General features: G+C 41.6%; 1 protein-coding gene across 3 annotated transcripts in view; it reads right to left on the bottom strand.

The window, feature by feature from the left end:
* Positions 1-13,288, bottom strand: part of LOC102461235 (trifunctional purine biosynthetic protein adenosine-3-like) — a 55,450-nt gene that overhangs the window by 26,618 nt on the left and 15,544 nt on the right. For all 3 annotated transcript variants that reach the window (XM_025186105.2, XM_025186106.2, XM_075911236.1), the window contains 6 exons: positions 10,700-10,787; positions 5,380-5,465; positions 4,351-4,519; positions 2,261-2,492; positions 1,616-1,710; positions 641-750 (listed from right to left, as the gene is read on the bottom strand). In XM_025186105.2, coding sequence (XP_025041890.2) covers positions 641-750; positions 1,616-1,710; positions 2,261-2,492; positions 4,351-4,519; positions 5,380-5,465; positions 10,700-10,787 — 780 coding nt within the window. The remainder of the gene's footprint in view (positions 1-640; positions 751-1,615; positions 1,711-2,260; positions 2,493-4,350; positions 4,520-5,379; positions 5,466-10,699; positions 10,788-13,288) is intronic.

The following is a 13,288-nucleotide window of genomic DNA, read 5'->3' as shown; positions in this document are numbered from 1 at the left end:
CAGAAAAGAGCGTCTAGATTGGCATGGACGCTTTTCTGCGGAAAACAAATCTGAGCTTTCTACACTGGGCCTTTTGCGCTAAAGGACTTTTGCAAAAGTTCTGCACAAAAGGACTTTTGCCTGAATGGGAGCAGCATAGTATTTCCGCAAGAACACTGACAATCTTACATGAGATCGTCAGTGCTTTTGCGGAAATTCAAGCGGCCAGTGTAGACAGCTGGCAAGTTTTTCCGGAAAAGCGGCTGATTTTCCGGAAAAACTGGCCAGTCTAGACACAACCCCAGAGTTGGCCTTATTCTGCTAACTTAGGCTCACCAGACTTGGGGTGCATGGCTGTAAAATTTGCTGTGTAGACATCTGGGATCATCCTGGAGTCAAAGCTCTTGGACCCAACAAGAATTGAGGATCACAGAGCCTGGGCTCCAGACCAAGCCCAAACATCTACACAGAAATTTCTAGTCCCACAGCCCAAGTCCAGGTCGGGTGACCCAGGCCAGCTGCGGGTCTTTTATTCCAGCATAGATATATCTCCTGTACCTTCATAATGCTCAGAGTTGTATGCAGTATAACTGTATATTGTGCTATTTTAAATATTCTCAGCAAAGAACATCAGCTCTGGTATGAGCATGCCAGGGGTTACCTGCAATTTCGTTCCAATGCCTTTAGTTCGAGATACCAAGATAGGATCATCATAACCGGACGTTTTCAAGTCAAAGAGATCAGGAGATCCTCCCAGCTCTGCATGACTGCCTGCCAAGTATAAAAAATGATGGGGACAATGTGTAGGTAATGCTAAGGGAAGAAGAAACTAGTATTACCAATGAAAATCTCTGGAGCTTGAACAACTTATTACTGGTCCCACTGATTAAACTAGAAACATATACAATTATAAGTAGTATAAATGCTGAACTCATGTATTTCATGTTGTGATAGCTAATTTACAGCCAAATATTTTACAAATTACAATATATTTACAGCAAAAACCAACGGTGATTAGTATTTACCAACTGATCCCTTGTTAGCTGATAATCTTCCTTATTCTACTTTCCAAACTAATTATGTAACAGAAAACCTTCCCCAGACCATATGACTATTGCTAACAAAATGGTCTGAACAGAAGACTTCAAATTAATTAGCAAGATCACAGATACCTGTCTGCATATCATATGCTGCTAAAAACAATATGTGAAGTTGGTTAGGAACTTCTGTAACAGTTTTCCAGTAAAGCCGGTGGCAAGGGTTATTATACTACAAGTCTAGGGCAATAGTTCCCAAACTTCATTGGGAACTTAAAAATCAATGGTTCAACAATTCACTTCCCAGCAAGTTTTCATTCCATATGTTCTCCTTGTCTAGTGTGTCAAGGTCATGCCAGGGATTTACTGAAAAAGAATGTAATTCCCCTTGTTTAACTTAAGCAGTTGCTTTAACAAAGAAGGAGGAGACAGAACAAAATGAGAATTCTCTTTGATAAAGACAATTTAAGCCCTGTTTCAATTATGCACAAGTGCTATTGCTTCATTAAGTGACACCAATGCCAGGTCTGCTCATTTCCTTGAAGGAATTGAGATTTCATTCGAAATAAAAGAAGTATGCAGAACTGTTCTATTCTTACCTGATCTACAACCATTTGCAGTTGGTGGTTCAGACTTATTAATCCAAGCACCGCTGGTTATAGTGTCTACATTTAGGTCATCATGTAGCTGTCCTCTGAAAGAAGAAAAAGGGGGCACATTTGTGATTATTGTCGAAGCAAAAGCCTCATTCAGTTTATGCAGCTAAACAGACAGTTTTATTGGCCAATAAAAGCAAAGTGAGCCAAACGTGGTCCCAGCAGAGCCAGGCCCAGTGAGGCTGGCTAATACAATTAATCCTAGTATTTTATACCCTTAACCAAACAAGTCTGATGTCAGGGCAATAAATCAAAGAGAACTTCAAAGAGGAATTATTATCAGCAGAGAAAGAAATAGGTTTAGAGGGAGTTCAAGCTTCAGCTCAAAATAGTTCATTAACACATTCCAACAGCGCATCCTTCTGGCCTCTCCCCACCTCGGTGAAGGCCAGTTCACTCCCTCTAGTATACGTGCAGACACAAGAAACTGAAATGGCTTTTGTTATACAGAATGGCTTCTAGCTAAATATGAAATGGTTTCTACATTATAATGACATTTTCTGCATTAACTGTTCATCACAGAATCAGAACAGGAATGGCTTTGAATGAGACAAGCATCTATTTTTTCTAGTGCCCTTGCTTACATACTCAGACTGTTGGAAGAAAGCTATAGCTGAATAACCAATGTCCTTTCTGTAAATGGCACCCTTGAACTGTATGGCTGCTACTCCTTTTTTGGCTTCTTCCAGTGCTGACATCAGATCCTCCTTGACAGCCGTTACTGTAAGGACTCTGCCACCATCAATCACCACTTTATCATCCTGCATTGCTGTGCCTGCATGGAACACTTCCAGCCCTAGGTCTTTTGCTTGAAGAAGTCCTACAAAAGGAAAGCAAAATGATGTCTCCTTATTTTAAATCAAATATAATGATGGTGACTATGCTGGACACTGAAGTTCTTTTATGCCTCAAAGCACAGGCCATGACACTACATGTTTCCTTACACTTCCTCATTCTATCCACTTCCAGAGTGAGAGGGTAGCTCATGTTCCATGCCCATTTTATTCCTGTTGAGTCTGCCCTCAAGAGCAACAGTTCATAGAATAAAAGAAATGCATTAGGACATCTAAAGAACCCACCTGCCATGGCAAGATGTTTCTGAAGAATTTGTCCAGTTTAATTTTAAATGACTCTAGAGACAAGGCTTTCCTTGAGCTACCATTTTACACCACAGAAGAACTCACAGTTTGGAATATTTTCTTGATATTCATCCTGCGTTAATTTTCATCCTATTACATCTAGCAGTACTGCTTAGACCACCCCAGACCATTCCTCCCCCTCCAGAGAATCTGCACCTTTCAAATACTTGTTGATGATTGCCTCCTCAGCTCTATTAGTTGTTTATGCAAGTTAAAAACCTTTAGTTCTTTTTAATACTTACTAGGAAAAAAAGCCTTTTTCGGGACAGGGTGGGGGGGAAGATTTGAAGATTTTACTATTGAGGTTATTTTTGAGGGGGAAATTAGCTGCTTTCCTCATTAGACAGAAAAATCCAACATAGCAACTCCCAATTTCACAATAGGCTAGGAACTGCTTTTATCGGAAAAAGAAAGCTCTTCTACTTGCGGCAGCTGTAACGTGTGACATACCATGGAGGCTGCACTGTGCTAAAGGTCAGAGCTGAACTACAGCTGACTGAGCTTCATGTCTCTGCTTTCAAATTAACCCCTGGGCCTAATATTTTAAGAGACAACACACTTATTCTGGTGCATTTTTTACATTATACCGACAATGCAAGCAACAGGAAAACACACAACTCATGTTCTAGTTGTGATACACAAAGATACTCATTTCCTTCTGTTCTGATGAGCTTACATGTTGCAGGGAGTTAAACATATGCACACTAAGCAATGGATTACAAATAAAGTGTTGAACTTAGCCAGGGATTTCTTTGAATTCATGGTTTGGGTTTTTTTTTTGTCGTTTTTGTCATGTGTAGGCTTATACACTCATGTATAGGAAATTAAAAACTTCTCCAGCGCACTGCAGAAATAAGCAAAATAGAGACACTAGCTGCACTGAAAGAAGATAAGGAAGGGAAATGGACCAGCACCATTCTCTGGCTGACACAGACACAATTCTTCCAGAAACACATGCTGCAGTGAGAGCTTTTTAACATGAGCTTGTCTCTGCACTGCTCAGGTCTGCTAGCTGGTGCTGAGGAAGGACTTGAAGACCAGATATGGTGTAGGAGAAGTCTCCTGTTAAAAAGATTAACAGATTCTAGTATTACACAGGCCAACAGGGAAAGGTTTCAGTTTTAGTGAGACATTGTCTGGCTGAGACAGCTGGATCACCTTACCTACAAGCCAGCAAATCTGAGCTAGTGTAAGAGAACACGTGAAAGAATGACACTCCAGTTTGGACTCTCCACAAAGTCTCTGAAGGAATTCCCAATACTTTAGAGTACTCAGTTCTCTAGAGCCCTCTTCTCATCCCAGCTCCAAACCCACAGTCTTGGTTCTTAGAAACTACCTGCCCCGTGCTACTTTGGACAGGTGTGTAAACCTACATTTCCATGATGATGACTATCCCGCATGAACAAGTGCAAGGAGTGATGGATGAAGGCTTCTTTTCTTCCTGCATCTACTCAGGACCAGAAACAATATGGCTTTCTGCTAATTAAACTTTACTAGGCTCCTGCAGTTGTGCTGGTCTAGAATAAAAAAAGAAGTTACCTGTTACCTCCATTCCTTTGGCATAGTCTCCTGGATACCCTTCACTTGCCATAACCACAGACACAGCAGTACAATTTTCTGACCAAGCTGGCAAGCAGCTGGAGAGTTTACCATCAATTGTTGCTTGAATCACTTCATACAAATCATTTTTGAGCAGTGGAAGAATTACCTGCAAAAGTATGCTAAGCAATTAACTCGTTACATGTTATTTTGCTGAACTGCTGAAATATCAAAGATGTACAGTATTAAGCATTTCTTCAAGAATTAAAAAACTCTCATGAAGTTCAACTTAATGAGCAAAAACTGTGTTAAGAATATGGCATATTTTGCTACATTTGCAGATCTGTAAACAAATCAATTAATTTGCAGTAATTATTCCTTGAAATCAGAGCTAAGCAAATAATTTTTCTCTTTGATGGCTTACCTAAAAAATTTCTGGAAAAACAAACAAAAATGGCAAGCTTCAAACCAAAAGGAAAAACAAAACAAAAAAACAAGTGCCAAAAGATTTTGTATTAACATTTATTTCTGAACAGCTCATATCGACATTTTCTAAACAAACAAGTTTGACATTTCCAAGAATTTTGTTTTCAAGTTTTATTCAGTTGAAACTATTAATTGAATTAAAATAGTTTCAGGGGACCAAAAATGCATTTTTGGCAAACTTACTATCACTTGAAAAAATTCCAACCAATTCTCTTAGCAACAAGCAGAAAACAACAATAGCTTGTAGAGACCAAGTGTGAAATTACGTAGCACAAAAGTGTCTGGTCTCCTTTCTTACTCAGAAAACCAGAAATTGAGCAGTAACTTCAACTGCAAACTAAGTCAATGAACATTTCACAGAAGATAAATGCTAACAAATTTCTAACAGTTACTGCCACATTTTCTAATAGGCTTTTTGTAGATTTCCATATTTGTAGTAGCTATGACATACATTCTGTTAAATTATGTACAATTATATTTGTAGAAAGTTATTAAATTCTTGTGTAGAATAGAGGGCATATTTAGGCATCCAACATCTCTCACCTGGCACTGTGGGTCACCAAAATGGCAGCTGAAGTTTAAAATTTTCACATCATCTTTGATACACATTAATCCTGTTTGCAGCACACCTGAATAGAAAGCAGAATTACGCAAGCTAGCTCAGAACAGTTTTTGTACTTTTTTAAACAGCAGTAAACTTAAATATGGGATAAATTTATGTAAACTCTGTATATGAATCTGCACTATGGGTTCTGCAAAGTGTTTGTATTCTATTGCTATCCTTTATGAATCCCATAAAAATCCAGCAAACTGAATAGCAGTACCATAACTAATGTATTCTGTGATTGATTGATGAAGATAATAGAAAAGGACTGAGCTGGTTCAGAAATTTCGAGTGTCGATTGAGTTTAAACACAGAGGGGCAGAGTCTGCCCTCTGTCAAAGCCCATTAATTATAGCCATTCTGAAGATGTAAAGAAGCCTTGAAAAATTCACCATCAGTTCTCAAAGAATACCTCCCATTTATTTGTGTTGCACTGTTGCTAGGCTCAGCAGAAATTTCAAGAAAGAATGTTAATGCTTATTTTTAAGCTTTTTTTATATATTTGAATTTTCAAGATTGTGAGAATTTATGAGGGATCAGACAACTATTTAATGACAGAAGACAGATTAAAAAAGTTAAAACTTTCTGTTTAAACACAGGTTGTCAACATCACATAAAAATATACAAAGTGAATACCTTTAAATCAAACTCTAATGGGTTCTTAAGCAGCAGTTTTCTTATTTTGCCAGTCTGTAAGTTTCAATCATAACCTATGAAAATACCTTTTCATCAGTTTATGTGTACAGCAAAATTGACATTTACCACCATTTTACAGATAAAAATCTAATCCTTCCAACACTATGAATTGTCAAATGAAGTATCCACGGCATACCAATGCATAAGAGTTTCTGTGTTGTTATTTGCTGTTACAAGACAAAAGTCCCAACCAAATATTCACCGCCAAGAATTGTCATTAACAAACTTAAATCTAAAATTATTTAACCAAAACAGTAAACTAAAATCAGTCTGTAAAACCTGTGAAATACATATGTAAGCAGGGGCTGAACTGCTGCTTGCTATCAGCCAGCTAAAAGGAGAGAGCTGCCCTGGGCATGGGTGTGCCCACTACAATTGTTTAGCTCTGCAAGATAATTAACTGTTATCTGTTGATATGTAAATACAGCTCATGCCAGGAGTAGGAGGGAATACGAGGTGTGGCTATGTAAATCAAATTCAGCCAGGGCTGATGGAGGATCAGTGTTGGAATGGAATATGGTGTATTGTAAATAATTTGGGGCTGTTGTGGGGGTCACAAATCATGCTACCCCTAAATGAGGGAACTGTAAAACATGACACCAGTGCTTGCAGGAGAGACACCATCATAGAATCATAGAATACTAGGACTGGAAGGGACCTCAAGAGGTCATCGAGTCCAGTGCCCTGCCCTCATGACAGGACCAAATACTGTCTAGACCATCCCTGATAGACATTTATCTAACCTACTCTTAAATATCTCCACAGATGTAGATTCTACAACCTCCCTGGGCAATTTATTCCAGTGTTTAACTACCCTGACAGTTAGGAACTTTTTCCTAATGTCCAACCTAAACCTCCCCTGCTGCAGTTTAAGCCCATTGCTTCTTGTTCTGTCCCGAGAGGCCAAGATGAACAAGTTTTCTTCCTCCTCCTTATGACACCCTCTTAGATACCTGAAAACAGCTATCATGTCCCCCCTCAATCTTCTCTTTTCTAAACTAAACAAACCTAATTCCTTCAGCCTTCCCTCATAGGTCATGTTCTCTAGACCTTTAATCATTCTTGTTGCTCTTCTCTGGATCCTCTCCAATTTCTCCACATCTTTCTTGAAATGAGGTGCCCAGAACTGGACATAATACTCCAACTGAGACCTAACCAGCTCAGAGTAGAGCGGAAGAATGACTTCTCGTGTCTTGCTCACAACACACCTGTTAATGCATCCCAGAATCATGTTCACTTTCTTTGCAACAGCATCACACTGCTGACTCATATTCAACTTGTGGTCCACTATAACCCCTAGATCTCTTTCTGCCGTACTCCTTCCCAGACAGTCGCTTCCCATTCTGTATGTATGAAACTGATTGTTCCTTCCTAAGTGGAGCACTTTGCATTTGTCTTTATTAAACTTCATCCTATTTACCTCAGACCATTTCTCCAATTTGTCCAGGTCATTTTGAATTATGACCCTATCCTGCAGATTAGTCGCAACCCCTCCCAGCTTGGTATCATCTGCAAACTTAATAAGCGTACTTTCTATACCAATATCTAAATCGTTGATGAAGATATTGAACAGAGCCGGTCCCAAAACAGACCCCTGAGGAACCCCACTTGTTATGCCTTTCCAGCAGGATTGTGAACCATTAATAACTACTCTCTGAGTACGGTTATCCAGCCAGTTATGCACCCACCTTATAGTAGCCCCATCTAAGTTGTATTTACCTAGTTTATTGATAAGATTATCATGCGAGACCATATCAAACGCCTTACTAAAGTCTAGGTATACCACATCCACCGCTTCTCCCTTAGCCACAAGACTCGTTATCCTATTAAAGAAAGCTATCAGATTGGTTTGACATGATTTGTTCTTTATCATTGTAAGAGGTCTCCAAGGAACAAGCCTCCTCCCTTCCAGAGTTGAGTGAACTGACCTGGGGAGGGGGGGAGGGAAGGGTTAAAGGGCTTGAGTCAGCCTGCTTCACACCTGCCAGGTATGAGCTGTAAGATTGGCCCAACCTGCCCCTTTCCCCGTCTGTGTCTACATTAGCATGATTTTGCGCAAAAGCATATCTCTTGCGCAAAAGCACATGCCAGTGTAGAATAGTGATAGAAATGTAGCCGTGTTAGTCTGGCGTAGTTGAAGCAAAATGCAGGACAATGTAGCACTTTAAAGACTAACAAGATGGTTTATTAGATGATGAGCTTTCGTGGGCCAGACCCACTTCCTCAGATCAAATAGTGGAAGAAAGTAGTCACAACCATTACAATTAAAAAAATGAACAAATATGAAAAGGACAAATCACATTGCAGAACAGGAGGGGGATGCGGGGGGGGGGAAGGAAGGAAGGTAAGTGTCTGTGAATTGATGATATTAGAGGTAGGGAGAGTGGGATGTTTGTGAGTTAATGGTAATGCCAGTGTAAACGCTCTCTTGCGCAAATACTTTAAAGCAAAAACTCTTGCGTTAAAAGTATTTGCGGAAAATCTTGCCAGTGTAGATGTAGCTCCTTTGTTTTAAGGACAGACCTAAAGCAGACTCCATAATGAGTCTTTTTGCTAGTCCACTGAAAGCTGGAATCCTTTGCCAGTCTAGGTGGTGGCTAAAGAGTTGAAATCACTAGGGCTACGTCTAGACTGGCCCCTTCTCTGGAAGAGGCATGCAAAGCAGGCAAGTCAGAATAGGGAAATCCGCGGGGGATTTAAATATCCCCCACGGGATTTAAATAAACATGGCCGCCGCTTTTTTTCCGGCTTGGGGAAAAGCCGGAAAAGAACGTCTAGACTGGCGCGGTCCTCCAGAATAAAGCCCTTTTCCGGAGGATCTCTTATTCCTACTTGCAAGAGTAGAATCCTGGGCTTCATTTGCAACTCCAGTTGCCTACACTACCACCCTAGTTCGAACTAGGGTGGTAGTGTAGACATACCATAAGAGCTGAAATCACTGGTTTGGCTGGGAGCCAGACCACTGCAGTCAGCAAAGTGGCAGAGGCCAGCAGAGTGGCCGGTAGGAGTGGTGGCAGGCGAGAAGCGGCAACCAGCGGCACGGAGCGGCAGCAGGCGAGGAGAGGCGACCAGCAGCGTGGCGCAGCTGGTAGGACTGGCGGCAGGCGAGGAGCGGTGGCAGGTGTGGAGCAGCGGCAGGCGACCAGCAGCATGGCGCGGCTGGTAGGAGTGGCGGCAGGCAACCAGTGGTGCGGTGCGACTGGTAGGAACGGCAGCAGGCGACCAGCGGAGCGTCCAGTGAAGTGGGACAAGACAGCTAGTGGAACGTGGCAGAGTGGCTCGCATTAAAGACTGCAGCAGACCCTATGGAGAGGTGGGGCCATCGGCCTCGGACCACGTAAGGTGCCCCTATCTATCCCCCCGCCCCAATTTCTACCCAGGTTGGAAGGTAAAACCCTTCAGGTAAACTTTTGGACTCTGGGAGGCACTGACCAGGGACAGAGACTTTTGGGGTGTTGGATTTTGGGACTTCGGGTGACTCTTGGCTGGGGGGCAGGGGGCTTAGCTCATGTTTGGGCTATGAACTTCTCAGTTTCATTAAATGTTTCTTTCCTACACTCAGACTCTGTGCTTGCGCGTGGGGAAGCATTGCCTCTCAGAGGCACCTAGGGGTGTGTGAATTTTCCAGGTTACTGGGTGGGGGCTCGAGTCGGTTCTGTATGAGATGGACCCCTAGATATTGAACCCAGCCCTGGTTGCTGCCAGGCCTACCTGGCAGAAGGGGTTACACGTACAAACACATGATGATCTGAAACGAGTACTTCATTGCTAGGTTCCCAAAAATACCTTTAGAGAATTGATGGAAAAGTCAACCTTGCACCTGCTTCTAATATGGTGCTGAACATTTTCACCACCTACTGAGTAAATAAGAGGCACTGGGCACGTTGCAGGATTAGGTTCCACTTTCCTACAGACTTGATTCTGATGCTTTCAGTGGCAAGTGAACCTATTGGCATGAAGTGGCAGCTGACAGTGCTTTTATACAGTAACATACCCTTCTTCAAATTAGTTTCATGACAGTACTGAAGAAAACTTTCATTACTGAATGTAGGTGTGAAATATAGAGCTTAATTTAATAAAACAAGCATGTAGAGTTAAGGATCATCCGTTTGTATCTGGTGTAATATACAGAGTTCATAAAGAAATGTTAGTTTTATTTAAAAAAGAAAAAGAAACACTTGAATATCTTTTGGCTACTAGAGTTCAGTTCTTTCCCTTTGATGAAAGTGACTGTGATGAGATCAAACGCAGGCTTCCCTACTGTTCATAGCAACTAACAAGTCTCTCACTATACAGTTGATATTTGTTTTACAGCTCAGAAATTCATAGTCCCTCCAGTTCTTCAACTACACGAAAAAAAGCAAGCACAATAAAACTCCTGAAATGCCATCCAGAGTAGAAATGAAGGTCTCTCAAATGAAGCAATATATACAATGCTGGGGAGATTTAAAATAGCATGAAAAACGAATGCATTTTTCTTTGACGAAGATAATTTGGAGTTCAAAAGTAATTCAACAAAATTACTTGGCATGTCTTTACTCTGTCATTCAGGTGAGTGCTTACCTACATATGTTGCTCCCTCTTGTCTCATACCATCAACAACGTTTTGCAGGACAGAGTCTTTAATTCTTTCTAGAAGAGCTTCCGGAATCTGATGAGCAATTCCAAATTGAGAGTATAAACTTTTTGTGGTATGTTTCCTCTTCTTATATATATATCTGAGTCTCTTAAAAAGCACTGAACATAACTCATTTATTTTGTACCAGTGAGGTAGTCTTGTTTCCATAAGAAGTGCCATATGCCTATTTTCACCCAACATATTCTGTATTTCTGTAGGACCTTGAAAAGTCATTGAGTCCAGGCCCCTATACTGAAGCAGGATCAAATATACCTAGACTAGGGGTGGCCTACCTGTTACAGGCAAAGAGCCAAAATAGTTGTGCATATAGCACAAAGAGCTGGGGGTGAACAGAGGGAGTTGTCTAGGAAAGAGAAAAAAAAAGGACTGCCCCTTTCAGAAACGTGGTTAAAGACTTTTTGGCCACATCAGGCTCCCGCCAGCCGCCACCATCTTGAAGATGCCATTTTGAATGGCCATGCTGGTCAGTTCACCTGCCTCGGTGAGCACAGGGAGCCGGGAAGTGGGGGCTGTTTTCAGGAGCGCGGGGGCGGCTTTGCGAGTCGCAATTTCAGGGTGGGAAGAGCCACATGCGGCTCACGAGCCGCAGGTTGGCCATGGCTGACCTAGACTATCCCTGACTGGTGTATATCTAACCTATTCTTGAAAACCTACAATGACAGGTATTCCACAACCTCTCTCAGTAACCTATTCCAGGTTTTAACTATCCTTAGAGTAGAAATATTTTCTTAATGTCTAGCTTAAGTCTCACATGCTGCAGATTTAGTTCATTACTTCTTATCCTGCCTTCAATAAACATGAAGAACAATTGATCACAGAACAATTGAAGAACAGCTTTTAACATATTTGAAGACTTATTAGGTTCTCCTTCAGTCTCCTTTTCTCAACACTAAACAAGCCCAGGTTTTTTAAGCTTTCCTTACAAGTCAAGTTTTCCAAGCCTTTTATTGTTGTGTCCTCTGGACTCTCCCCAATTTGTCCACATCTTACCAAAAGTGTGGCCCCCAGACCTGGACACAATGCAGCAGATGAGGCTTGAAGAATGCTGAGCAGAGCAGGACAATTACCCTCCTTGTCTTATAAACAACACTCCTGTTAATATATCCCAAAATGTTATTAGCCTTTTTTGCAATTGTATCACATAGTACAGGGCTACTCAACTTTGGAAGCCCTGGGGGCTACAATACTTTCAGTGCGTGCTAAGGGCCGCAACTTAAGTGTGGTTGCATGTACATGCAAATATATGCAAATAGCTTATTTCACACTGACAGGCATGAATACAAAGATTAAGGCAAGATTACACAACACACAGGCCCCATCTAAGTCAGTTCTGCTGACACTAATAAAATGCAATAGTTACCCAATTTCCACCCATATGACAGCACTTTTAATGAGCAATGACAGTCCAGGAATTTAACTACTAAAACACATATCAACAGAAGACCATTATATTGACCCACTATTATGGATCATGTTCCCAGTGGAGGCCATGTTCAAAGGATCTCACCCACGGGCCACATGTTGAGCCCTGCGTAAACCCAAACTGCACCGCAGGCCACAAACAAACAGGCCATGGTCCACATGTTGCCCACTTTGTGCGTGTTGAGTAGCCCTAACATAGTAGAACACAAATTAACTACGAATCAACAATAATCTCCAGATCCTTTTCAGCAGTACTACTATCTAACTAGCCAGTTATTCCCCATTTTGCAGTTGTGCATTTGATTTTTCCTACTTAACAGTAGCACATCACACTTGTCTTGACTGAATTTCACCTTGTTGATTGCGGACCAATTCTCCAGTTTGTCAAAGTCATTTTGAATTCTAATCCTGGCCTCCCACATGCTAGCACCCTCTAATGTGACAGCAAATCCATGATAACTACTCTGACTATGGTCTTTCAACCCTTTTGCACCCACCTTGTAGTAATTTTATCTAGCCTACATTTCCCAAGTTTATGTCACTTGGAACTATGTCAAAAGTCTTACTAAAATCAGGATGCAGTACATCACATCTATTCCATTCCCTCCCTCCTCCTGCATCCTCTAAACTAATAATCCCGTGTAGCCAGACATGAACCCCATCTTGTTTCCCCCCCCCCCAGAGAGCAAGAGAAAGGCAGTCAGCCTTTGATGCCCTGGGAACGCAGGTGTGGTACCTGTTCCTGACTCTACCATAAACAGAAACCAAACAGTAAATGGGCTAGCTGACAACTGGGAGGCCTCCCATCGCCGTGATGGCTAGTATCAGTAATTGACACGCCTGCACTGTCTCAGGAAAGGAATCTTCGCCCATCACATACCAGAGGTGCCCATTGTCTGCATCTTCCCAGGTGTAAATTATACTTTGCACCCTTCGTGGGAAACTTGGCGTTCAAAGCCATTTTTCCTAATTGGCCACTTAAGACCAGGAAGAAGCCCATGTAACCCAAGGGGTATAAAGAGGGGTTTAGTTGCCCACCCCCTTTGAGCTCCAATCACCTACACCTGCTGGCAGGTATTAATTGTCTCCCG

The sequence above is a fragment of the Pelodiscus sinensis genome, chromosome 1 (assembly GCF_049634645.1).
Source record: "Pelodiscus sinensis isolate JC-2024 chromosome 1, ASM4963464v1, whole genome shotgun sequence".
NCBI classification, from domain to species: domain Eukaryota; kingdom Metazoa; phylum Chordata; order Testudines; family Trionychidae; genus Pelodiscus; species Pelodiscus sinensis.
The sequence above is the reverse complement of the archived record's forward strand: the minus strand, read 5'-3'. Positions and strand labels throughout refer to the sequence as shown.